Source organism: Eptatretus burgeri, chromosome 1 (genome assembly GCF_056783735.1).
Source record: "Eptatretus burgeri isolate ZD-2024b chromosome 1, Ebu_testis_v1, whole genome shotgun sequence".
In the NCBI taxonomy this organism is placed as follows: domain Eukaryota; kingdom Metazoa; phylum Chordata; class Myxini; order Myxiniformes; family Myxinidae; genus Eptatretus; species Eptatretus burgeri.
In genome coordinates, this window is record NC_140961.1 from 61,238,751 (window position 1) to 61,263,692 (window position 24,942).

Genomic DNA, 24,942 nt, shown 5'->3' on the forward strand with positions numbered 1-24,942 from the left:
TCTGCCAATATCCAAGGGCTTTCCAAATGAAATTTTGTTTCAATCATGGGATTAAAAAGTTTGCGGGGTTGATCGCTCAATTTTGTCAATGTCAATCTCATAGATTCTTGGCCTTCCAATATGTTATTGAATTATAATAGTGGATCTGCAGTCTGCACCGACATTGTACACCTGATATTTGATTCGTGTCCTTGACCTACTTTTTTCTGATTGTGATCAATTAACAAAAGACACATTTTTGATCAAAACTTCAATAATTTTCCTCTGATTTTCATGATGTGAGTTTTTTGGATAGATTGCAGATGAGGACACATTTTCTTAATGTACACTCTATCCCTAAATTCTGAATGTCAAGGTCATATGATGTTCCGACCAAAATATGGCCATTATTGGATTACGGGCCAAGAGTAAGTTGCAGGCAATCACTTTGGGATCGCTTTGGGATTGCTTTGTGATCGGAGATATCTAGTAACTGGTATTATTCTGTTTTATAAACAGAATGGTCTCTTGAAACAATTTTCAAGTGCTAAAATAAATAGAAAAAAAAACAAACTCCAATTTTTTTCAAAAACAAAAATATTTTTAAACAAAATGATCAAATAATATTTTTCTATGAAGGAGTACAAGGGTTAGTATTGCATGCTGATCTGTTTGAAAGACTATATAATGAAATAGTTATAACATCAAATGCTTTCTCAACCAGTGGAATGAAAAGAGCATTAGGATATGGCCTGGAGATGGGATCATAATTTTAAACATAAGAACATCAGAAATGTTTGAGAAGCAGTTGGTCTCCAGAAAAAATAATATTGGGAAAGCAAAGCATCAACCACGAACATTGCAGATGGCACATGCATGTCTGCAGATCAGTGCAGCAGCCAGATACTCAGCCATTGGCTGGCCAATGAGAAGAGGATATATTTGAAATTTTGATGCAAAAACATGGGGTCCATCAGAAGTAGAACTAAGAGAGGATCATTGAGTCGGCAACAGGTCCGTGAAGACAGCATATAATCCAAGTTTGTGGAGAGCACTCTTACGGCTGGCGCTTCCATTGTGGCACAGCATGAGCACCGTGAGAATGACAGCATGCTCTTACGGAACTGTGCAAAATGGTGAATAAATGTGAGTAGCCCTGTAGTGAGAACAAGTGATTATGGATTGTTGCTAACTGATGAACCAGCATGAGTACTGGGGAGAGTGAAACAAAGTCAAGAAGTGTGGGCCCATCCAGGAGGGTGGATCCCACAGACGGTTCATTATCCTCCTTTTTGTCATCTTTTTCTTCTGTCACCCTCATCCTTGTTCATAATAAGTTTGTAAAATAAAGACATTCACCTCGGTATCATACACATGATTAAAAACAAGAAAATGTAAACAATAAGTGAAATCTCCCAATATTAGATGCAAATGCTGTTTGAGAACAGAATAGAACAACAGTTACCATGATTCAGAATAAGAATAGAATGTATGTCGTGGATGTCGTAAAGGAGAAACAATTATACAATGTTAGCAACATCAGTCACTATGAAAGAAACTTTTACTTTGGAGAAGCAGCAGAACCAGTAGCATTTAGCCAAATAAATTGAAAGGTGCACTGAGATCTGAATGCTAATTATAAAATCTGTGGATAATGATCAAAATCTCGATGCAAAGGAAGTAAGTCATTAATAATATTAAGTTAGCATTTGTGTCCAAATCATCAGTAGTGTTCTGACATACCTCGGGAACCATGAGGAGATATCCATATATGCTTACTGCTGTAATTCCAAAGTGATGTACTTTTCGGTGTGTTTTATTCTGTGCCTGAAGGTTATTGTGTTCGGCAGGATAGCCTGAAAGCAATCTCTGACTATATATATATATATATATATATATATATATATATATATATATATATATATATGTGTGTGTGTGTGTGTGTGTGTGTGTGTGTGTGTGTGTGTGTGTGTGTGTGTGTGTGTGTGTGTGTGTGTGTGTGTGTGTGTAGTATGTGACATGATAGAGCAATTAGCAATTAGGCTTTGCAAGGTATGCCTGGTATTGGCTTAATGGTTCGGGTGGTTGGCTTTGGATCTGAGGGTCCTGAGTTCAAATCCCGCTCATCTATTGAATTACTACCAGGTGGGGTTAACTCGGCCTGTCATCCTTCTGAGGTCAGCAAAATGAGTGCCAGAATGCTGGTATACTGTGTGGGAGTGGCGACCCATCCAGGATTGTACCCAATAGCCAAGGAGACTGCTTTGGCAGCACCAACGCTCTGCATAGAGTATGGTCCCAATCTCCTCCTCCTCCTTTGCAAGGTGACAGTCAACCAAAGCATGCCATTGCCTGCAATATGGCCAACAATTTCACTTTGATGGGACGCATGTTCTTGACATGACATCCAACAAATGACACAGATTGATTCTGGATGCATCGCACATCAAGCGCCAATTAAGTGGTCTAACTGGGGAGACCAGGCGCATACATACACAATGCATTCCTCTGATATGAATGGCAAAAACTGGATGATGCAAACAATTGGACAAGCTGAGCAAGAAACAACATTGCTCGATTCCCAATACCATGCCCGCACATGTGCAACACTCAAAGGAACCTTCAACAATCACGCAACCCACACAACACCATATTCAACCTGGAAACTAAGTCAGCCCTGTTTGTGCTCCAGAAATACAAGAGCAAACCTACACATTTACTCACCCTCTTACGTCCAGTACAATACTAGATATTAAGGAAATAGAGAGCAGAGCAGACCATCGATGATGCGATTGTCATTTTTTGCTTTCGGTTCAGCAAAAGAAAAACTCCTCAATTGACCTCTCACACTAGCACATGACCGAAAAAGAAGTGTCATCTTGGGAATGAAATTGGATACTTGCTCGGGCTTGGGGTCAATTGGCCTGAGGAAGCCCACTGTGAAGTTGGTGAAACTTCGCCTGAGACCGGATCTGCTCTTGCTTGTGCATTACTGGATTAGCAGGGTAGATCTAATTCACTTTTTGGTTGGAAGTGTCCTTTTACCTTTTAAAATGTATAATCCCAATCACCACAATATTATATCATACTAGATGACCCGTGAACCCGTTGGGTTCCCGTTGTGACAGCGGTTGATAAAAAAGGGATAGCTCCAGCGAACTATACCGCTGAGGTTGTTTGCATTGATCAAATACTCCTGAAGAGTACTTGACTGAATTGGGAATTTATTTTTTAATATTTTTTTTCGTTGCCCTATTTTAACGAAACTTGATACTGCATACCACAGGAGAATGGTGAGTAAGGTGACTCTAAAATGTCTGCGCTATCCTGTACCGTTTTGGCTGTATTTCGGGAACATACATACACATATATATATATATATATATATATATATATATATATATATATATATATATATATATATATATATATATATATATACACATATGATGAGAGTTTTAGCAATATATAGATATAACAACATCACTCCATCCCCAACACCATGCCAACAAATATACAACACACAACGGAACCTTCACCAATCATGCAACCCTCACATCACCATATCCAACCCGAATATAAATTATATACACACATACACATACACCCACAAACACCCACACGCATCCAAAAATATTTGTAATGTCTTCAGGCTTTATCCACGTCCAACTGTTTTTCCTTCCTCTTGCTTTTGACACATATAAACAAAAGCTGTCCTTAAAAAAACAGCTATTTTCTTCTAGTCTTAAATAGTTTTTTTTTCTTCTTTTAAGCAGGTCTATCATGGAGATAACTGCATTAAACAACAAAGTCATGGTAAATCGAAATACCATTAATAATACAGCCAAGCTGTAAAGCACTCAAGTTCATAGATTGAATTTGTTACTGATGAGGATGATAAACCTTCGAATTCTTCTCAAGATAAAGTGAGTCACAAGTGTAGAAAGAAAAAGGAAATAAATAAATGTACGTACAATCAATATTAGAAATGATTACGTACTCAAGGAAGTTACGATACATGTGCAAGAGTCAAGACAAACAAATCATTGCAACTAGTTGGTGAAATTACCCTTTTGTTTTCCCCACTAATTAATTTAATCATATGTTGAAAAAAAAAAAAACCTCAGTGTGTTTTAGTCAAAATACTTTTGGCTGTGAGTAACTTGGTCATGATATTTTCATATTGTTGCAAATGTTCTCTCGTATTCCCTACAATTTAACAAAGTTGTTTGGCCAAAGTTCACCTTTTTAAGTGTTACTGTGATCTCATGGCAGCCTCAGTAATAATATTCAAGTCTGGATTTTATGCAGGCCAAGCCATGTTTGTGAGTGCTCCTTTGACCTTTATATTGCCATTATATCATTTCACCATGTTTTCTGTTTGCTGAGACTCAATATCTTGTTGGAAGAAAATTTTCAATCAATGAGTCCTGTTCCTGAAGGAAGAGTAGGTTGGATGATAATCTTCCTGTACTTATCAGCAGTTAGGATGACATCAATTTTGTGTACATTACAGATGCCATTGGCTGATAAACACAGTTCTTCATTCCGTATCTGGTGGGTTTTGAGGTGAATATTGTTGTTTTGTTTCCTCTATTATTATTCTACGTCAATGAACAAGCTGTCATTGATCGCCAGTGAACAACTCAAACTTGGATTAATCTGTACAGAGCACATGGCTCTTGCTTTGCTCATCCCACTGTTTACCATCCTTTTACCATTTCACCATTTTGGTTTGATGACTTCTTCTCAAAATAAGGTTTTAAGCAGCTGAGACCACTTTGTGCAAAAGTGCAATTTACTATTCTTGAGAAAGCATTCACAACTGTATTTGCAGCAAAGTGATTCGCAAGTTGTATGAAATGATTGTATATAATTTAAAGAAAACATTCCTTGACAATGCACTTAACTTTAGGAGAGTTTCTGCTTTCCTTCTCAAAAACATTTATCAATGATGGAAGTCTAACATTATCCACCTCAGATTCTTGCATCAGTTATCACAGAAACAAAACTGCTGTAAATGTTTTGAATATGGAGAACCCGATACAGACCATAATTTATATTTCTCCATTGCAAAACTTTGAATGTTTGTTTTTTTTAAATAGTAGGTTCAAGGCTCATTGGGGAGGTACAACAAAAAGCATGCACACACATACAGACAAACAAATGAAACAATACTAGACTTGATTTCAGACAAAGAAACATTCTGAGCTTGGGAGAAGTGACGTAACTTTCTCGAACTCTCTGGGTAAAAGGGACACCATTTTTGTAAGCTTGATTGCCTCACCACACTCAGCCGGACAATTACAGAGAAATTTCCTCCTCCCCATGGATGCCAACCAATGGGATTTGGCCATGTCCTATGCTTTAAATGCTGAGCATTGCAAGGAAGCCATCGAATGTACCATTTTAAAAGTCTTCGGTACGACTCGGCCAGGGTTGGAATCCAACCAACATCCCAGCGTCCAATTGCAGAGTGCTCTGGTCATGTAATAACTGAACTGAAAAAGTTCCTGTGCACCATAAAAAATTACCCCAAATTATACTAACATGTACCCCAGCAAAATAATGGTCAGTCAACATGTGCTTTAGAAGGTTCCCCAGTTTACCCGTGAATATCCGGAATTTGCACTTGCATACTGTGCACTGCACGCACAAATTGCCATGAACGTGTACTGAGTCACGTGACAGTGCTCCACATGGTACTGAGCAAATTGCAATGCAGCACGATTCGGTGAACCATCCCAGCTGTGAAAAACATTTTTTATTGATGTCTAAACTTTGTAAACATGATGCCATGCCCTTTCAAAAACGAACATCGATGTGCTATTGGCACGCATGAGACAGGAATACCACAAAACGTTGTGGCTCGGCATTTCGGTGTTCATTGGATCACCATGCAGTCACTCTGGTGACGTTATCAAGAAACTGGCAAACTGGAGACGTAATCAAGAAACGGTCATAGACCGTCCATGTTCTGGGCAACGACATGTGACATCACGTAGGCAGGATAATCATATCCGGTTGGTGCACCTTAGGAATTGGTTCCAGACAGCGAGTTTGACAGCTCACAGCATCCTTGGCTTGTGGTCATTCAGTGCCAGAACTGTCAGGAATCTGTTACAAGAGCATAACATCCATCCAGGATGACTAGCAGTATATCCTATTTTGTTGCCAAGTCATCGACATGCACGCCTTGGTTGGTGTAGGAAATGTCTCAGGGTCAGGAGACAAGATTGGGCTGCTATCCTCTTTAGAGATAAGTCAAGGTTTCATCTTGACAGGAGTGATGGGCATTGTCACATTTATCGACGGAAATGGGAATGTTATGCTGATGCATGTGTTGTGCAACGTTCGCCGTTCGGGGGTGGTAGTGTAATGGTATGGGGATCGGACATCACCGCACATCACAGAACCCAGCTGGTGGTCATTAATGGAAATTTTACAGGTATTTGGTGCCGTGATGAAGTTCTCTGTCCTCATGTTCTCCCGCTCCTTCAGGTTCATGCATGTTGCATCACAATTGAACAGGATAACGCATACGCTTACGTTGCATGAGCGGTCACTGACTTCATCGCACAACAGAACATTCCCACACTACAATGGCCAGCTGTTTCACCTGATCTTTCTCCCATGGAACATGAGTGGGATGAAATGGAACGACGATTGCGCCGTCTTCAAAAAAAAAAATAGTGATATTGGCCCAATTGTGGCAGGCCTAGGGACAAATCCAGAAAGACATCCCTAAAGGCTTCTTCAACCATCTTGTGTCTGCAACAAGGTGCCCTTGCTCAGATGGTAGTGTGTGTCAACGCAAATGGTGGTCACACCAGATACTGAGCTGTTAACTGACTTTTGACTGCACCCCTCTTTGAACCCCTCGAGACATGTCTTGCACACGTTTTGACATTCTCATGTCGATTTGTTCATTAAACAATAAATATTGATATGTTCAAACAACATGATGTGTTTGTTTTCATTTCTCATTTCACATAGATGTAAAGGATGCACAGGAACATTTTTCCGCTAGAAAATTTCATTTGAGGAAGTTAATGCTGGATTCACACTATTGTGAGTAAAACAACTATTCTTGTATCAGGCTTTATTCTGCTGTGACACTCACTTAATCGTAGGTTGACAATGAATGAGACTGAAAATTATCAATGTGTGACAATCTAGTGAAGTAGATTTTCAAATGATAAAGGGTAGCATTGTCACATAATTTTTTTATGTCCTCTTTTTACACTGGTTCCTTCATCACTTACAATCTAAAATAATAAAAGTCAGTCAGTGTGTCTTCTCCATAGAGGTTGGTCTGATGCCTCTGGGTCAGAGGTATCCTTTTGGTGTGCACATGCGCAGGACTTATGTCAATTGGAGATTGGGGGAGCGCTCGTCACACTCCATATATTTATTTTCCTGCGGATCGCACCACATGCCTTCTGGTCTTTTGATTTGCATTAGCGGGAACAATTGTCTGAGTGGCAGACAGACTGTTTGTCTTTGCAGATTATGCAGCTTTAACATGTGAGACATAATCCGTGACTTATGCTCAACATTAAAGCACTGGTACAGTTCACCAGAGGACCTGGGTTAATTTTCTAGTCTTGGCATGTAGTTTTCCCACATATACATATGATCTTTGTTTGCCTATTTAGTCATAATTATATTGCTATGCCCCCTGTGGTGAATAATAGTGGGCATGGAATTGTACCACCATGGAGGGAAGACCTTCTCATTCACAGGCCCTCACTGCTCCTATGGTTGGCAGTGAGTGACCTGGAAGCAGCGGAGGAAATCGAGTGGCATCTGGATGTGGAGGAGAATTGCATGTGCAGCCCATGGGTCAGCCAGACAGCTCAGATGGTAGAGCACTGGAACGGTTCACGAGGGGAGCTGGCTTTGATTCCTGGTTTGGGCATGTAGTTTTCCCACATACACATATAATCTTTGTTTGCCTGTTCATTCATATATGCACACATACATAGGTACACGTACACATACACGCACACACATACGCACATGCACACACACACACATGCACTCTTCCAGCCAAAGGAAACTGCATAATGCAACTAGGAAATTCTAAGGTAAGTGATACACCACTAACTGTGATTGGCAAGGACACCAGATTGAGTCCCATTTACTTCAGCGTTCAGCCGTTTTTTGGGCATTCAAACTTAATTTCCACCATTTTCAGTCTTTGTTTTTATACTTGGTTTTTTTAGTCGACCATTTTTAATTTTGTTCGGAATTTGCACGTCATTATACATCAAATTGAAGAAACACAGTCCATCAAGAATTCCACAAAGTCTTATATGCAACCAATTTTGTTAATAGAATAGAACAACTCGAGTCTCAATCAACATCTCATCCTTAACCCACAGATTTCCTCAGGCTCTATATGCTCAATGATTAGAGGAAAGTCAGTGTGGGTGAAATGGTGATGTGCAGTGCAACCATTCTTTGAATGATGAAGAACGTTCAAATATGCTGACAACATTAAATTTGAAAACAATCAACTGGCCATTTGCAATGCAATATATTACTGCCCAGTGGAAAATGGAGCATAAAATTCATGGCAGAGTGAGAGAGAGAGAGCAATTGGAAATGAAGTGTGCTTGACATGAAAATTGACAGAGGGGGAATATATCTGAAGAAGTTGGGGCTCTCAAATATCAAGGTATTTTGGAGACTTTATTGAGTTAAAACTAACAAGGCAAAATTATGCGACCAAACCATACCTTAGCATACGTTGCACCACGCTGAGGAACGCCATCACGGAACCATGTGATCGTTGCTGCTGGCTTTGCTCGTCGTGCATAGCAAGTCAGGTTAAATGGCTTCTCTGCTTTGAGCTTTACCTCCGGCCCACCCAAAATAATAGGGTTGTCAGGTGGTACTGCAAGATAGTTTCACAATAAATTAGGGCATAGAGTTTGAAAAGAGCGAATTAAGACTAAAGCCATATCTTGTTCCTTGGTCTTTAATTGTTGATCATATCTTCTATATTAAAAAAAAACAGAATATGTTTGTATGTATGTATGTGTGTGTGTTTGTTCGTCCTTTATAGGCGGCGGAATCGTTGGAAGGAATGAGATAAAACTTGGCATGAGTGATCTTTGGGACATGAGAACGGACATGGGGGGTCAAGTTAAAGGTCAAAGGTCATGGTGTCAAGGGGTCAAGGTCACTGGGTAACTTCAATTTCTCAATTTCATCCGATCGAGACGGGACCAATGCCATTCGACAGATAATCAAAATTAAATGACATAGTTGATTGATGACATTCACTTCCGACTTCCGGTTTTCGAGTTATGACATCATAAATTGACTAAAACGTCAATTTTTCATATTTGTTTGTCCTTTATAGATGCCAAACCGTTGGATAGAATGAGATGAAACTTGGCATATGTGATCCTTGGGAACGGACATAAGGGGATCAAGGTCAGGTCAAAGTCAAAGGTCAAGGTCAAGGTCAAAGGTCACGGGGTCAAGGTCACCGGATAACGTCAATTTCTCAATTTCATCCGATCGAGACGGGACCAACGCCATTCAACAGATAACTGTACCCGCCCATGGGCGGGTACTTTGCAAGTCTACTATACTAAAAAAAATAGAATATGTTTGTATGTATGTATGTGTGTGTGTGTTTGTTCGTCCTTTATAGGCGGCCGAACCGTTGGATGGAATGATATGAAACTTGGCATGAGTGATCCTTGGGCAATGAGAACGGACATGGGGGGGGGGGAGGAGGGTCAAGTTCAAAGTCAAAGGTCACGGGGTCAAGGTCACTGGGTAACTTCAATTTCTCAATTTCATCCTATCGAGACGGGACCAACGCCATTCGACAGATAATCAAAATTAAATGACACAGTTGATTGAAGACATTCACTTCCGACTTCCGGTTTTCGAGTTATGACATCATAAATTGACTAAAATGTCAATTTTTCATGTTTGTTTGTCCTTTATAGATGGCCAAACCGTTGGATAAAATGAGCTGAGACTTAGCATATGTGATCCTTGGGAACGGACATAAGGGGATCAAGGTCAAGGTCAAGGTCAAAGGTCATGGGGTCAAGGTCACCGGCTAACGTCAATTTCTCAATTTCATCCGATCGAGATGGGACCAACGCCATTCAACAGATAACTGTACCCGCCCATGGGCGGGTACTTTGCTAGTGCATTCCTAAAAGGACAACAGAGGATGTAATTGTGTGTGTGTCTGTGTGTGTGTGTGTGTGTGTGTGTGTGCATGTGTGTGTGTGTGTGAGTGTGTTACCTCCATAACTCCAAAACCATGAAACCTATCACTCTGAAACTTTGCAAGTATATGAAGAAAACTCCAAGAAAGCGCATGACTGAAAATTGTGTTTTTTGGGTAAACTTAAACACCCCCTTTGAAGATTATTAATGGCCTTATTTAATTATTCTTTATCAAGGCTCAGCCTTGGTCAGCTCGCAGGTGTCTTTATTTGCCATTTTGTTCAGCCTATTCAAACATGCCTTAATTTGGAAACAAGATCTACTCTCATAAACTAATTAAAGGATATAATCGTAATATTATATTTGATTTGAGAATCGGATATGGTGGACTAAATGTGGGCTAACCCTCAATCGGATATGGTGGACTAACCCTCAACCCCTCACACTGCCTCACATCCAAATAAGTGTTGAAATCCAGAGTGTAATCTGAAAATTTTAATAAATAAGCGATTTTTATAACTAAGTGTATTTATTTAAGCAAACAATAAAGCTTAATTTTTTTCCACTGTTTGGACAATTTATATTTAGTGAAGAAAATATTAAGGAATGTGCAGAAAGTGTAACTTCATTTGGCGCAATACTGTGCCCTCATTCCTGCTTTTGCAAACCATGACGATAGTCGACAGGGGTCCTATTTTTGGGCAATTCGGTACGCAGTTTTTTCTTTTTACTATTTTGTGCGATCTGCTTTCATGACAAAGTATTAAAAAATATATACTAGTCGTTGCTGCAACATATTAATAGTTGGCAGTGGCTGGAAATAAAGAGGTACGTCGACAGCACACACGGATGTGGTGGGGTTTGTGCATACCCGCATGTGAGCAGGTTGGAGGAACATGGATGGGTTGGGGCATGCATGCAAGCAGATCTCTGTCAGGTAGACAGCATGAGTTTTAATTTATAAATGCTCCCGCCCGGTTTTACATGGAACGTGGTGGTTAAAAATAAAACGTGGCTGTTTTGGCACATTTTATCACCCTGGTAATGCCCTGGTACACTGCCGACATTCCAGAGTTCAATCTCTTGTCCTTACACTGCCTTCCATTCCCATTACGCTGCGCCTAACATTCCCCTAAAGCTGCACCTTCCATTCCCCTTACGCTGCACCTTCCTTTCCCCTTATGCTGCCTTCAATTCCCCTTACACTGCCTTCACCACCGCTCTCACTGCTTCCCCCTCCACTGGCGCTGCCTCCTCCTCCCCTCATGCTGCCTCCCCCTCCCCTCACACTGCCTTCCACTCCCTCCCCTCCCCTCAAGCTGTCCCCTCCACTCAGGCTGCCTCCTCCTCCCCCCTCATGCTGCCTCCCCATTCCCTCCCCTCACACTGCCTTCCCATTCCCTCCCTTCATGATGTCTTCCCCATTCCTTCCCCTCACACTGCCTTCCCATTCCCTCTTCTTTCCCTCAAACTGCCTTCCCTACTCACGCTGCACCCCCCTCCTCATTTCCTGCACTCTCATGCTGCCTCCCCTCCCTTCATGCTGCCTGCCTCCCCCTCCACTCAAGCTGCTTTCCCCACCCCCTCTTACTGCCTTCCAATTCCCTCTTCTTTCCCTCACACTGCCTACCCTACTCATGCTGCACCCCCTCCTCATTGCCTGCACTCTCATGCTGCCTCCCCTCCCCTCATGCTGCCTGCCTCCCAACTCCTCACATTGCCTTCCCCACCCCCTCACATTGCCTCACATTCTCCCGCAATGCCCTCTCCCCCTACCCACATCACATTGCCTTCCTATTTCCTTCCCTGATGCTGCCTTCCCATTCCCTCTCCTTGCACTTCCTTCCCTTCGCCTCACACTGCCTTCCCCTCCCCTCAATCTGCCCCCCCACACTGATTTCCCCTTCCCCTGCCTCCCCACTCCCTATGCTGCCTCCTTTCCTCATGATGCCTCCCCTCCTCACACTGCCTTCCACTCCCATCATGCTACCTTCCCCTCCCCTCGCACTGCCTTCCCCTCCCCTCATGCTGCCTTCTCCTCCCCTGCCTCATGCTTCCTCTCCCTCCCATCGTGCTGGCTTCCCTTCCCTCCCATCATTCTTCCTTCCCTTCCCTCCCCTCATGCTGCCTTCCCTTCCTTCCACTTATGCTATCCCCCTCCCAAACCACCTCCACCCTCAAACAACCCTCTGGAGGTTGAGGAGAGGAAGGGGTGCCAAAGAATGTGTGAATTGGACACATGAAAGCTTTTTTTTTCGCAGTTGAAATTTATTATCGGATCAATTCCACAATTCGTCTCAGGTTAAGCGTTCCAAGAACTTATCGTTTGTGTGGAAAAGGCACAAAGACTGGCACAGATTTTTCGACAATTGAAGGAAACCACCCTACCTTCCCTTCCCCTTCCCTCCCATTTACCTCCGCCAAAAGCCCCCCCCCCCGCCCCCATGGACCTCTATGGGTGGTGTCCGGGCGGTGTTTAGTCTGACCCGTTTCAAGGTGCTGTTTGTTTTCATGTACCCAATTTCATTCAATCCTATACCAATGCCAGCAGAAAGGGACTATCCCCTCCCCCCCCACTTTCCCTCAAGTTCCTCTATCAAGCACATGTCCAAAACACCCCCCCCCCCTTCTGCTCCCCTCTATCCCCTTCTCTCCCTCCTCTATCTATCCCATCCATTTTTGGGATTTGCTAGATATCCGTTATTGTCGGGTTTTCCGTGTGTGTGTGTGTGTGTGTGTGTGTGTGTGTGTGTGTGTGTGTGTGTGTGTGTGTGTGTGTGTGTGTGTGTGTATCTGCAATGTGAGTCTCCACCGCACAAACCAGCAAACTAATTTCGATGAAACTTGGTGAGCAGGTGCCATATGAGCTGGGAGTGTGCGCGTTTGAGTTTCGTTGCTAAGGCCTAGGTCACATTTGCCATGGCGGCAGTGGGGTCTCCAAAATCTGCGGCCACCAGCAATTCTACGGCGGCCGCAGTATTTCCACGGTCACACAATGTAGCAGTCACATGTGTTTTTATTTTTCGGGTAGCCACACGGCGTGTTTATAAATTGTGGAGACCGAAAACGTGGGGGTGCCGTATGGTCTTTGATTTGATGTCTCACAGTGACCTTAGGGCGTCCCTGCGGTGGCAATATAATTTTCAAGGCAGACGCAAGGAGACCTCAAGGTTCCCGTAAGGTGACCGCAGGGGGGCCTAAGGCGAACGTGCGGCCAGACAGATGGTAACGAGTGGGTATATATACCAGTCCTTTTTTACTGAAATAAAAATATACCAGTATATATATAACTGAATATACTATAACTATAATATACCGTGGTCCCCCAGAATCCGAATGGCCAAGCTGTTTGAACAATTTGGAATCCGAACAATTTTTTCGAGAAAGTTTGGCCCTAAAAACCCAATACATTTTAAAAAACCGAACAAAACGTAGCGTTCATGTTTGTTCACGTGTCTCCCCCACCTGTTCGACCCGCATCTTCGCGCTTTGTTCATTCAGTTCGTCGGTGGAAGTACTCAGTCACATTTGCTCTACGGTGAGGATAAGGCGGCCGTACGCCCTCTGAATTGACATAAACGTGCGGCGGCCGCAGAGAAACTGAGGTGGCATTAGGGTGGCCCTACGCTGTTTGGCTATATTTTACAAGCAGTAAGGGCACCGTGGAATTATAACTGCGGAGTTATAACTTTTTTTCATTTCTACGCTCGCCGTAGCAATTCGACAAAGCCAAGCTATGACGTAGATGTGTTCCACGTCGACCTACGTAGGGCGTACGGTGGGCTTGCGTTTTCCGTGCGGCTGCCGTAAGCTCTTCTTAATGAAAAATGAATTTTCCCAACCCCCAAAAAATTACGGCACCCCCACGTTTTCGGTCTTCACAATTTATAAATACGCCGTGCGGCTCCCCGAAAAAAATAAAAAAAACATGTTGTGACTGCTACATTGTGTGACCGTGGAAATACTGCGGCCGCTATATAATTGCGAGTGTCCGTACATTTTGTAGATCCTCCGGGCGCCGAGCCAAATGTGACTTTGGCCTAACCTCGTGTTTTCACCTTAATTTTTTTTAATCATCTTGTGTTTTAATTATTAACAAAAAAAGCAATCCGATCACATGGTGTGACGGACTGTCGGGCAAGGATTGAATTTCACAGCAAAACCGGTTGTAATTTTTAATATCCATGATTACGTCAGCCCGATGCGTTTGATGAAAGTGATTGTGGTTCTGGGGGCACCACTGTGTATAGGCAAACAACTATACTCCGATCTTTAGCGGTAGTACACGGTGGACGCACCCTCGACGCAGACTGCCATGGAGGCCGTACATGGGTGCACGGTGGGCATAGGGGAACGGTGCGTCGACCTTGCGTTGCCCACAGGTAGTCACACAGACCGCAAGGCCACCGTACAGCGACCGTAGAAATAGTGCGGCCGCTGTAATTTTTTGGGGGATGGGAAAATTCATTTTTCATTGAGAAGAGCTTACGGCAGCTGCACGAATAACTCAAGCCCAACCATACGCCCTACGTACAGTCGACGTGGAACACATCTATGTCATAGCTTGGCTTGTCTAATTGCTACGGCGAGCATAGAAGTGAAAAAAAAGTTATAACTCCGCGATTTCACTCCACGGCGACCCTACGGCCTGTAAAATATAGCCAAACGGCATAGGGCCACCCTGAGGCCACCTCAGTTTCTCTGCGGCCGCCGCACGTTTCTGTCAATTCAGAGGATGTACGGCCGCCTTATCCTCGCCGTAGAGAAAATGTGACTGAGGCCTAAGCAACCACCCATTGCTATGCAGCAGCCGAAAAACCGCGTTTTAAGAACCCAAACGGTAATTGACGTAGCGCGGCTTCTATGATAGGTAGAGCGACCGGACCAACTCCGGCCTATTCCTTGCATCCCCATCTAGTTATCGCAACAGCATAACATTCCTCTATCTCTCATAGTTTCCGAATGGCAGCCCTCCGAATGCGGAAAGGTGGTGAACCAGGGAATATGTTAAGTGACCTTGACCTCGGAAACCGTCGACGGCGGAACGTTCAAATTCGGTGTATGGATAGAGTTTAATAACTACTACAAAATTGAACCGCAGCATTTTTCAAGATTCGATCACCAAGATTGTCGGGGCTGAAATACGCAAAATTCGAAAAAATACTTTTTTCTCGACCTACGTTCACCATTTTCAATCCTTGTCCTACAGTTTTGAATGTGGAGAAATGAGACTTCGGAATTAAACACTTCGAGATATCTATAAAATTTTACTCGAGACAATTTTTTGATTTAGGTTTTAATTTTCAAATCGTAGTCCTGTGAGGAGTGCCAGTTGGAAAAATATGCAATCGGAAAAATCTTGCCAGGCAGAGGAACAATTGTAAGTGAACCAATACGTCTTGGCAATGAATCTTCGTCGGTGGATCGGTCAGAATGAAAAGCGTTGTATCCAGCGCTTCGATCTTTACAGATCCCTCGTCGCCTACCGGCTTGTCTATCCCTTTTTCTCCCTCCCCTCCCCCCCACCCCCTTAATATACTCGTCAGCGAAGTTACGGGTTGTATATGTTTGTAGAATATGTTACGTATAATATGTGTGTATATAATATGAATGTCTAAGATGTCACGTATCATATGTGTATGATCACATATGAATATGTGTATATAATATGTCATGTAAAATATGTTTGCATATAATATACAGCATAATGTGTCACGTATAATATGTGTGTATATAATATACGGTGTAATGCATCATGTATGAGATGTCCCATATAATATGTGTGTATACAATATGTATGCTTTTATACATCACGCATAATATGTGTGGGATCACACATCAATGTGTGAATATTTTATAATATGTCAAAAGTATAATATGTGTGTATATAATATACAGTCTAATATGTCACAAGTATAATATTTGTGTACATAACATACAGTCTAATATGTCACAGATATAATATTTGTGTACATAACATAGTCTAATATGTCACATTTATAATATTTGTGTACATAACATAGTCTAATATGTCACATGTATAATATTTGTGTATATAATATACAGTCTAATATGTCACAAGTATAATATGTGTGTACATAACACAGTCTAATATGTCACATGTATAATATGTGTGTATATAAAATACAGTCTAATATGTCACAAGTATAATATGTGTGTACATAACACAGTCTAATATGTCACATGTATAATATGTGTGTATATAAAATACAGTCTAATATGTCACATGTATAATATTTGTGTATATAATATACAGTCTAATATGTCACAAGTATAATATTTGTGTACATAACATACAGTCTAATATGTCACAGGTATAATATTTGTGTGCATAACATACAGTCTAATATGTCACACGCATAATATTTGTGTACATAACATAGTCTAATATGTCACATGTATAATATTTGTATATATAATATACAGTCTAATATGTCACATGTATAATATGTGTGTATATAAAATACAGTCTAATATGTCACAGGTATAATATTTGTGTACATAACATACAGTCTAATATGTCACACGTATAATATTTGTGTACATAACATAGTCTAATGTGTCACATGTATAATATTTGTATATATAATAATTCCGATAATTTATGGACTGGTGTATTTTGTGTGTTTGTATATTTGTTGTGCTACTCCTCCTCAAGCTCTGGGCCAATTGCATCCAGACTTGCTACACAAGATCAGCATAACCCCAATTAATGCATCCGGGTGTTTTTATGTGAGGCGGTGGTCTTGGTGGGGGTGGGGGGTGGAGGGGTTGAGGAGGGAGGGAAAGTTGAGGAGTGCGGGAAAGTTGAGGGATGAGGGAAAGCAAATTCTCCATGTAAATGTGAATCACGTAGCACCGCCTCCAGGTGGGGAAGGGTATGACAGGTCTCCACCATTTACCGCACAGTATTACTGTCCCTCCCCAGTACAGTGTGGTGTTTTCAATTATAAGCCGTGGGTATGTTTTTGCTTCAAGCACCTAACCTGGTTTTTTTTGTGTGTATACAAAGCTGTCAGCTGCCTGCCTATACATCACCCACATCAAGGTATGCGTAAGAAGAACATGTTGCATGTTTGGAAGATCCCCCATAGGGCAAGCATTCTGTGTTATGTATAATGTCATGTATAATATGTGTATCATCACATTTCAATATGTGTATATAATGTCTTATATGTGTAACAAGAGTGAGAATTGCCTTGCCATACATGTCCCCTACCGATGTGATACTTTCTAAGTCTAGAAAGGACATAACTCTGTGAAAAATTGACAAAATGCCCTGAAACTAGAACTTGTTCTGTAAATTATCATAATAAAGCCATGTACCCAGTTTCAGTTGAATATGTTAAAGGGTATTGGGGGAAAAAGTATGAAAAACCACAGCTGGGACAGATGGACGGATGGATAGACGGACGGACAGACAGATGGAGAGAAAACCTATCGTCCCCTCCTGTGAAACCGGCAGGGTATTAAAAATCCCATTATTGCTTGTGTATGTGTACATTACGATTCATGTACGTATGTGTGTGTGCGCATTTGTATGCACCGCTGCCACTGTTCGTCTCCTTTTCCATGCTCCGTGTCTCTCTCAGTCCGTGAAATGGCCTCCAGTATACACCCGGGTACGCCCAGTCTCTGTCTCTTCCTCAGCGGTCTCAGGATTCCTCAGTCTCATCCTTATTGACGGGATAGAGTCAGCAAAACCAACCAAGCCACAAGGCAAGGCCAGGGCACTAGGCCACGTCCCAAACGCATGTCGAACCACACAACTACGGGCACCCCACTCCCCCATAAAATCTGCAGCCTCCAGTTCGGTTCTCGCTCACATTGAAGCCGTTGTAATCAGTGTGGTCCTCAATCCCACAAGCCCGTGTGTGTGTGTGTGTGTGTGTGTGTGTGTGTACGTGCGTATGTGTGTGTCTGTGCTATTGAGTCCACATGGAGACCAACTTTAATATTGCACTCCAAGCTTCCAAAAGCACAGTTTGAGAAAGTTATCTCATGCAGCTAGAACATTTTTACAACTAAATGAAGCCCAAGTTGAAATTGTACCTTCAATGTGGATTATGTCAAAGTTATCCTTGACCGTCTCTAAGCATGTTTGACCGTGCCGCCCACAATTTGAAGCAAGTTACAGGGCGACAAGATCAACTGGCATGCCCAACTCACCTTAAGCACTGTTTGATATGGACATCTTCTTTAACCATAATATTTTACATCAAATTTAAGCATGAGTTTGACTTTTTTTAACCTTGAATGTGAATTATGTCAAAGTGAGAGACAATTTACTGCCATTTTAGTGTACGTTCATAGGTGCTTAAAATTACCTCATAAACACATAGCTTTGTGCAGTAATGAAATAGCGATATAAAGATTGCACTTGTTATGTAATGCTAAATTTTAAAAACGTTTTCTATCTAATCTGCATTTTTGTTAATCTCCAAAATGTCGAAGGGGTAACCTAGACAAAAAATATTTTAAGAACAACTGTCCTCAGGGATTTCCCATTCATTTCGCCTGAGCCACAACCATTCTCCAAGCATTCTGTTTGTGAATGAGTGAGTGAGTGAGCCCACACTAATTCTCAGATCTATTGCAATCTACTATATTATCATTCTGGCAGAATTTCTTTCTGTAAGGCTCAGTTGGCTGCGCCTGGATGGGTTTGAGGGTGGAGGAGTAGCAGCTGAAACCCAAATCGTCTCCATGTTCCTCTTGATGACTCCATCTTTCCTCTTTATTTCTTCAGGTTCCTTCTTGGTCTTCCATTTCATTATGTTTGTACCATATCCTGATGCTGTGTGGACTGTGCTTCCCCACTGATGGACCTCCAGTAGCTTGTACATGTTGCTGTGTTTTAGTCTGGGGAGTAAATGCTGAAATATATATGTCTGGGTTCTTCCCGACATCTTTGTTTCTTTCACATTTCTTTTGAAAAAAATTTTCACAATTATTTTTATTCATTCTAATTCTTCCTTTTTCTTCTCTTTTATCTTTTACTCTCTATGCCACTCTTTCTTTATCTATCTCTCGAAGGAGAAGTGAATTCTTGCAGAAATGTTTCTGTAAGGCTCACTTGGCTGCGCCTGGATGGGTTTGAGCGGTTGTGGAGTAGCGGCTGAAACCCGAATCCTATCCAGGTTCCTCCAGATGACTCCATCTTTGCTCTTTACTTCTTCGGGTTCCTTCTTGGTCTTCCATTTCATTATATACCAATGAGGCTCTGCATTTTAAATGCTCTATCTTGTTTGACACTGAAATTGTGTTGGTCTAAAAACAAGCGAAGGATGAGTTGCTTTGGTTGATTTTATGTAATTTATCTTCTATTCATGTCTTACGCTCTCTTTTCTAGTTTATTTCTACAATTATTTTTTTTAATTTTGTCTTTATAATTTTCCTTCATTTTCTTTGCATTGTTTTTCTTTTATATTTTCTCCTTTTATAAATTGTCATATTTAATAATCTCATACATAAGACTTATTTCAAAGTCAAATGTTAACCAAAACTTAAGTCTTGTCGATTGTAAAATACTTGCCTTAGATTACCTGCATCTTCTTGCAATAATGACATGAAGATTTTAATTTGAAAATAAAAACACATTTCTCACGGAAGCAATGTTTTATAACCGAAAGCAATCCATAAAAAAGCGTTCAATCGCTTGATATACACTGTGCTGCTACTCATCAACCTCTTCGTCTCCGTCTCCGTCTCCGTCTCCGTCGCCGTCGCCGTCTCCGTCTCCGTCTCTCTTTGTACTGTTTTACACAATGGCAAATGTATATTTGCATCATAGTGTGTATGAGGCACTTAACCAAAATAATGGGGTCATAGTTTGTTCACCAGACTTTATCATTGTTGCTGATGTCGTAATAGGTTTCGGAGAGCTCAATGGGCTCGAAAACATTCTCGCAGCGTCGAGGATGAATCAACGTGTTGTGCTATTTTTGTCTGAAGAGCGATACGTTGCTCAGATGGTTGAAACCGGCTTGTCTATCCCATCGGATCTTTTTGTTTCTGTAAGTCCTTTGGACACACCTGCTGTTAAAATTATTATTTCAAATATTCCACCTTTCTTTAAAAGTGAGGAGATTATCTCTGCTTTAATAAATTTTGGGACGGTTGTATCACGGATTTCTATGCTCCCATTATGTTTGCATTCTGGCGTTTCGGTTCAACACATGATGTCGTTCCGACGCCACTGTTATATTGTTTTGAATAATGGTGCACGGTCACTAAGTACTGTTGTGACTCTTAAATATAAAGATCGCAACTACAAAGTTTATAACGCCACTGAGTTAATGATATGCTTTATTTGTGGCGAGCACGGATATTTTAAGAATGCGTGTCCGAAACCAAACATTCCTAGTGGTTATTCTCAACATGTGGAACCTAATGAGGAATCTCAACACCAAGAGCCTAGTCCAAGCACTAATGATGTACCTAGAGCTGCAGAACCCAAGCCAACCACAAGTGGTACATCTAGAGCGGAGGAACGTGCAGACACCTCCCATAATCAGCCCTGGAAAGTGAGTGCAGAAGTCAAAGAATCTCAAGTAGACGACAAGAGTTTTGTCACCGTTCACTCCCGAGGAAACAAGCGTCCTAATGTCAATGGTCATGATGTAATGGTGAGCGTTTCTAAAAAGCTAGCGCCGTCAAGCAAACTACATGGCTCTCATGTAGATACAGCCAGCTCGCTTGCTGCTTTGGAAACGTAAAACAAATTTGCTGTTCTAGCTCTGTTGAATGTTGACAGTGCTCCTGATGATGCACAGGATGAACACGAGCATGAACAGGAGGGCAGTGTTGGCTCTAATAAGTAGTTGTGACCACCTCAGTGGTTGCTGATGTCATGGACATTGAAAGTGAACCTATGTTGGTCCCTCTCTCTACCAAAAGCGGAGTGTCTGAGACATCTGCGATCCAGACAACTCCGGATGTTACGGAAGTGGAACGTGTGTGTTCTGCTTCGGTCACGGCTTTTTCCCTCCCAGCAGAAAAGGAAATGCCTGCTCCACCTGTGGTGCATGGTTCAAGTTTGGATCACTAATCAGACTATGATTCTGATGGGGCCTTGTCGCTTGCTTCTGGTGATAGTACCGATGTCTGGAATGATCCAGGCTTATTTCAGGAATGGGTGTTCCGACTGTGCCCCCCCTCGAACGAGATCATAAAATTTTTACAGCACACCTTCTGTAAAATAAATGGTCAAATTCAATATTCCTTTCCAGACATGCACAATTTTATCACTTCTGCAAAGCGGCTGTTCCTTCAGTCTGAGCAGTTTGGCATGACTGAGTCACAAATGTTTCATCGCAAGAAATGGGTTTTGAAAGCAAGGAAACTACTGCATCCATAACCTGGTCAATTGACCGATGTCTTTTTCAAAATTCCACACGATGGCTTTCTCAATAGCTACTTTAAACATTAAAGGAGTACATTCAAATTTACGCAAAGCTGAAGTTAAGGAGCTTGTATTGAAGAACTACATTGAATTTTTACTCTAACAAGAAACCAGATGTAGTTGCTCCTGTATGAGTGAATGGGAGAGAACGATGAAAGGAAGGCGGTTCTTCAGCAGCTTTGAGTGTCCCACAGCTGGGGTAGCCATCTATTTACATCCCTCTCTCTGTAATCTCATTGTTGATTTGAATGAAATTATTAAAGGATATTTAATCTCTTTATTTATTTACTCTTAATGGTTTAATGGATATTTACTCTTAATGGTTTAAAACACACAATACTCAATGTCTATGCACCCAGTACGGATCGAACTTGTTTTTTCACAGTTAGAACTAGAGGGGGAGCACTCGGTAGAGTGCAAAACCTCCGCCCCCAATACTGCGAGGTCACTCAAGTGAACCTGATATCCTATTCATTCAATTTGACGTCAACAGTGCTCACAGAGTTATAGTTTGCAACTTTCCCTTTTACTTTTAACTTTTACATATTCAATTCATTCGTTTGAATGATTCACAGGATTTCTATTTGATTTGAATCATTCACAATGATTCACATGATGAAACTTCAACAAGATTCCTTGAGACAGAAATTGATTTTACGTGGGTATATCCACCTTAAGTTCCAAAATCAGCCGCAATTATAATTTTGGCATGTTTTTTTTGTTGGAAATCACTTATACATGTAGAAATGCCAAAAAAAATCGAATTTTGTTGAAAAAAAAGTTGCAAAATTTTTTTTTTGGGGGGGGCGGGGGGGTTGGAAATCACTTAAAACATGTAGATATGCAAAAAAAAAAATTAAAATCTTTTTTTCAAATTGGCCGCCATAGCGGCCATGTTGGATTTTGCACCAAGTCCAAAATCTAATGGCATGATCCTTGGACCTGACCTAACCCCCCCCCCACCAAGTTTCGTCGAAATCTGTCGAGGAGTTTTTCCGTAATACTATTCACAAACAAACAAACAAACAAACAAACAGAAAGGGGTGAAAACAGTAACCTCCATCCATCTTCGATGGCGGAGGTTAAACATCCCTCAGACGCTTCCATTTTAATGGATATGTTTGTTTAGGAGGGGATTTTAATTGCATGATGGATTCTACCATTGATCGAAATGGGAAAGAGCCTCACCCAGCAAGCATGATGCCTCTGACTAGGACTTTGACAACCTTCTCCCTTATTGACATTTGGAGAACTTGTAATCCATCGACACGACAATATACGTGGTGTCGGTGTTTAGATGGCTGTCTGTCCCTCGCAAGGTTAGACCGTTTTTATATTAATAATGATTTTTAAAATATTGTGACCCACACTGGTATCGTCCCCAGTGGTTTCTCAGACCATCATATGGTCATACTCCGTATTCACTTCCCAATTCGTAACCGAGGCGCTGCCTACTGGACTTTTAATGAAAGCCTCCTCGAGGATCAATTGTTCCTTGATGCTTTTCGTGTTTTTTGAAGAACTTTACTCCAACGTAAACCCTCCTTTACTTGTCTTGTACAATGGTGGGACAATGCCAAAGCACAGATAAGATCCTTCTGCCAGCAATACGGAGCTTATTAAACTCGACATGACTCTGCCCTTCAATCCCTGGTTTCCAGAGAAATAGTATCTTTGCAATCCAACCTCTCAGCCTCGAATACCGAAAGGACCAACTTTTTGCTTGCAAAGAAAAAAGTCCTTCTTGCTGGGCTCTGTGTAAAGTAAGTCAGGGGAGCTCTGATCCGTCTCCGAATGGAAAATCTGTATCACTTGGATACTTCCTCCAAGTTATTCTTCGGACTGGAAGTTCGGAAAAAAACAAGTCAACAGATAACCTCACTAAAGACGAAGGAAGGAAGAATAACATACTGCCAAAAAGACATCAGAGTTTCACTCAAGTATTACTTCTCTGAACTCTACCAAGCCAACAGCACTGATAATGAGATTGTGGAATCCCTGACTTCTTCCCTTCCCACCTTGTCAGAATCTGCATGTCTACAATAAGACAAGGAAATAACTTTGGAGGAACTTCAGGCTGCCCTACATACTCAACCAACAGGCAGAGCCTCTGGTCCAGATGGAATGCCTGTAGAAATTTACAAAAGCTTTTGGGACTTTCTGGGACCTTCTGGGATCTGAATGACTTGAAGCTCTGATTGACGGTCTATGATTGAGTTTGTTGCCATGAAGCTGTTGCAGGGCTGTACTCACCCTTGTCCCAAAAAGGTGACCTTCAGAAACCGTGCAACTGGCGTCCTATATATGATTGCTTTGCACGGATTATAAAATTTTCTCAAAGGCTCTTACCAACTGGCTCAGACCCGTGATTGAGGAAATTATACACCCTGTTCAATCCTATTGTGTTCCAAAAAGAACAATACACAACAGTATTTTTATTGTGCGTGACATGATTGATATCTGCACTCTTGAGGCAAAAAATGTTGGTTTGTCTTTTCTATACCAGAAAAAAGCCTTTGATATTGTCAATCACCTCTACCTTTTTTCTGTTTTACGAGGGTTTGGTTTTGGGGGAACTTTTATCTCTTGCATACAGCTCCTGCATAATAACATTTTTAGTGTACTTAAAGTTAACATTATTTTATGTCAGCCTTTCCCAGCGAGTAGAGGCATTCGTCAAGGCTGCCCTTTATCTGGCCATCTCTATTCCCTACAATAGAGCCTTTGCTCATTCGGTTGCGGGTACATCTTCATGGTTTTTTCCCCCAACCAATGGCGGACTAAGTTAAAGTAATTGCCTATGCAGATGATCTTTGTGCAGTTATCAATTCAGATGAGGATGACTCTGCCTTGGTCCACTGTGTCCATGAATTCAGGATGGCAATCTCCACCAAAGTAAACTGGAAAAAGAACAAAGCTCTCTATCTTGGTCCACAAAATGGCACCACTCCTCTGACCCTGCCCAACCAACTTGAATGGGCATGGGATGGAATTTTTTATCTCGGCATCTTCCTTGGCACTCAAAATTTGATTTTAAAAAACTGGGAATTTTTAATAAATAAAACTGAGAGACGGTTACTAAAATGGAAGTGACAACATGGTCAAATCTTATATTGGGGGCGAACCCTTGTTATTAATAACCTTGCGGCATCTGTGCTTTGGCATATTTATCCAGCACTACAGCCCCCAGATTTCATTCTTAAAAAAGTACAATCCATTTTTATTGACCTCTTTTGGGGGAAAATCACTGGCTCTGGCCCTGTTTGCTCAGCCTGCCTATTGCCGAAGGAGGACAGGGGCTGGTTACCATTACCAGCAAAGTGATGGCTTTT

At 41.6% G+C, this 24,942-nt stretch overlaps 1 protein-coding gene and 1 long non-coding RNA gene across 3 annotated transcripts in view; one reads left to right on the forward strand and one right to left on the reverse strand.

Moving 5' to 3' along the window:
- Positions 1 to 6,941, forward strand: part of LOC147034584 (uncharacterized) — a 9,897-nt gene extending 2,956 nt beyond the window's left edge. Inside the window, exons 2-3 of the long non-coding RNA XR_015059338.1 lie at positions 4,496 to 4,548; positions 6,481 to 6,941. This is a non-coding gene — a long non-coding RNA (uncharacterized LOC147034584). The remainder of the gene's footprint in view (positions 1 to 4,495; positions 4,549 to 6,480) is intronic.
- LOC147034583 (kin of IRRE-like protein 1) overlaps positions 1 to 24,942 on the reverse strand; it is a 319,700-nt gene that overhangs the window by 123,831 nt on the left and 170,927 nt on the right. For both annotated transcript variants that reach the window (XM_085885676.1, XM_085885686.1), the window contains one exon: positions 8,724 to 8,881. In XM_085885676.1, the coding sequence (XP_085741802.1) occupies positions 8,724 to 8,881 (158 nt within the window). The remainder of the gene's footprint in view (positions 1 to 8,723; positions 8,882 to 24,942) is intronic.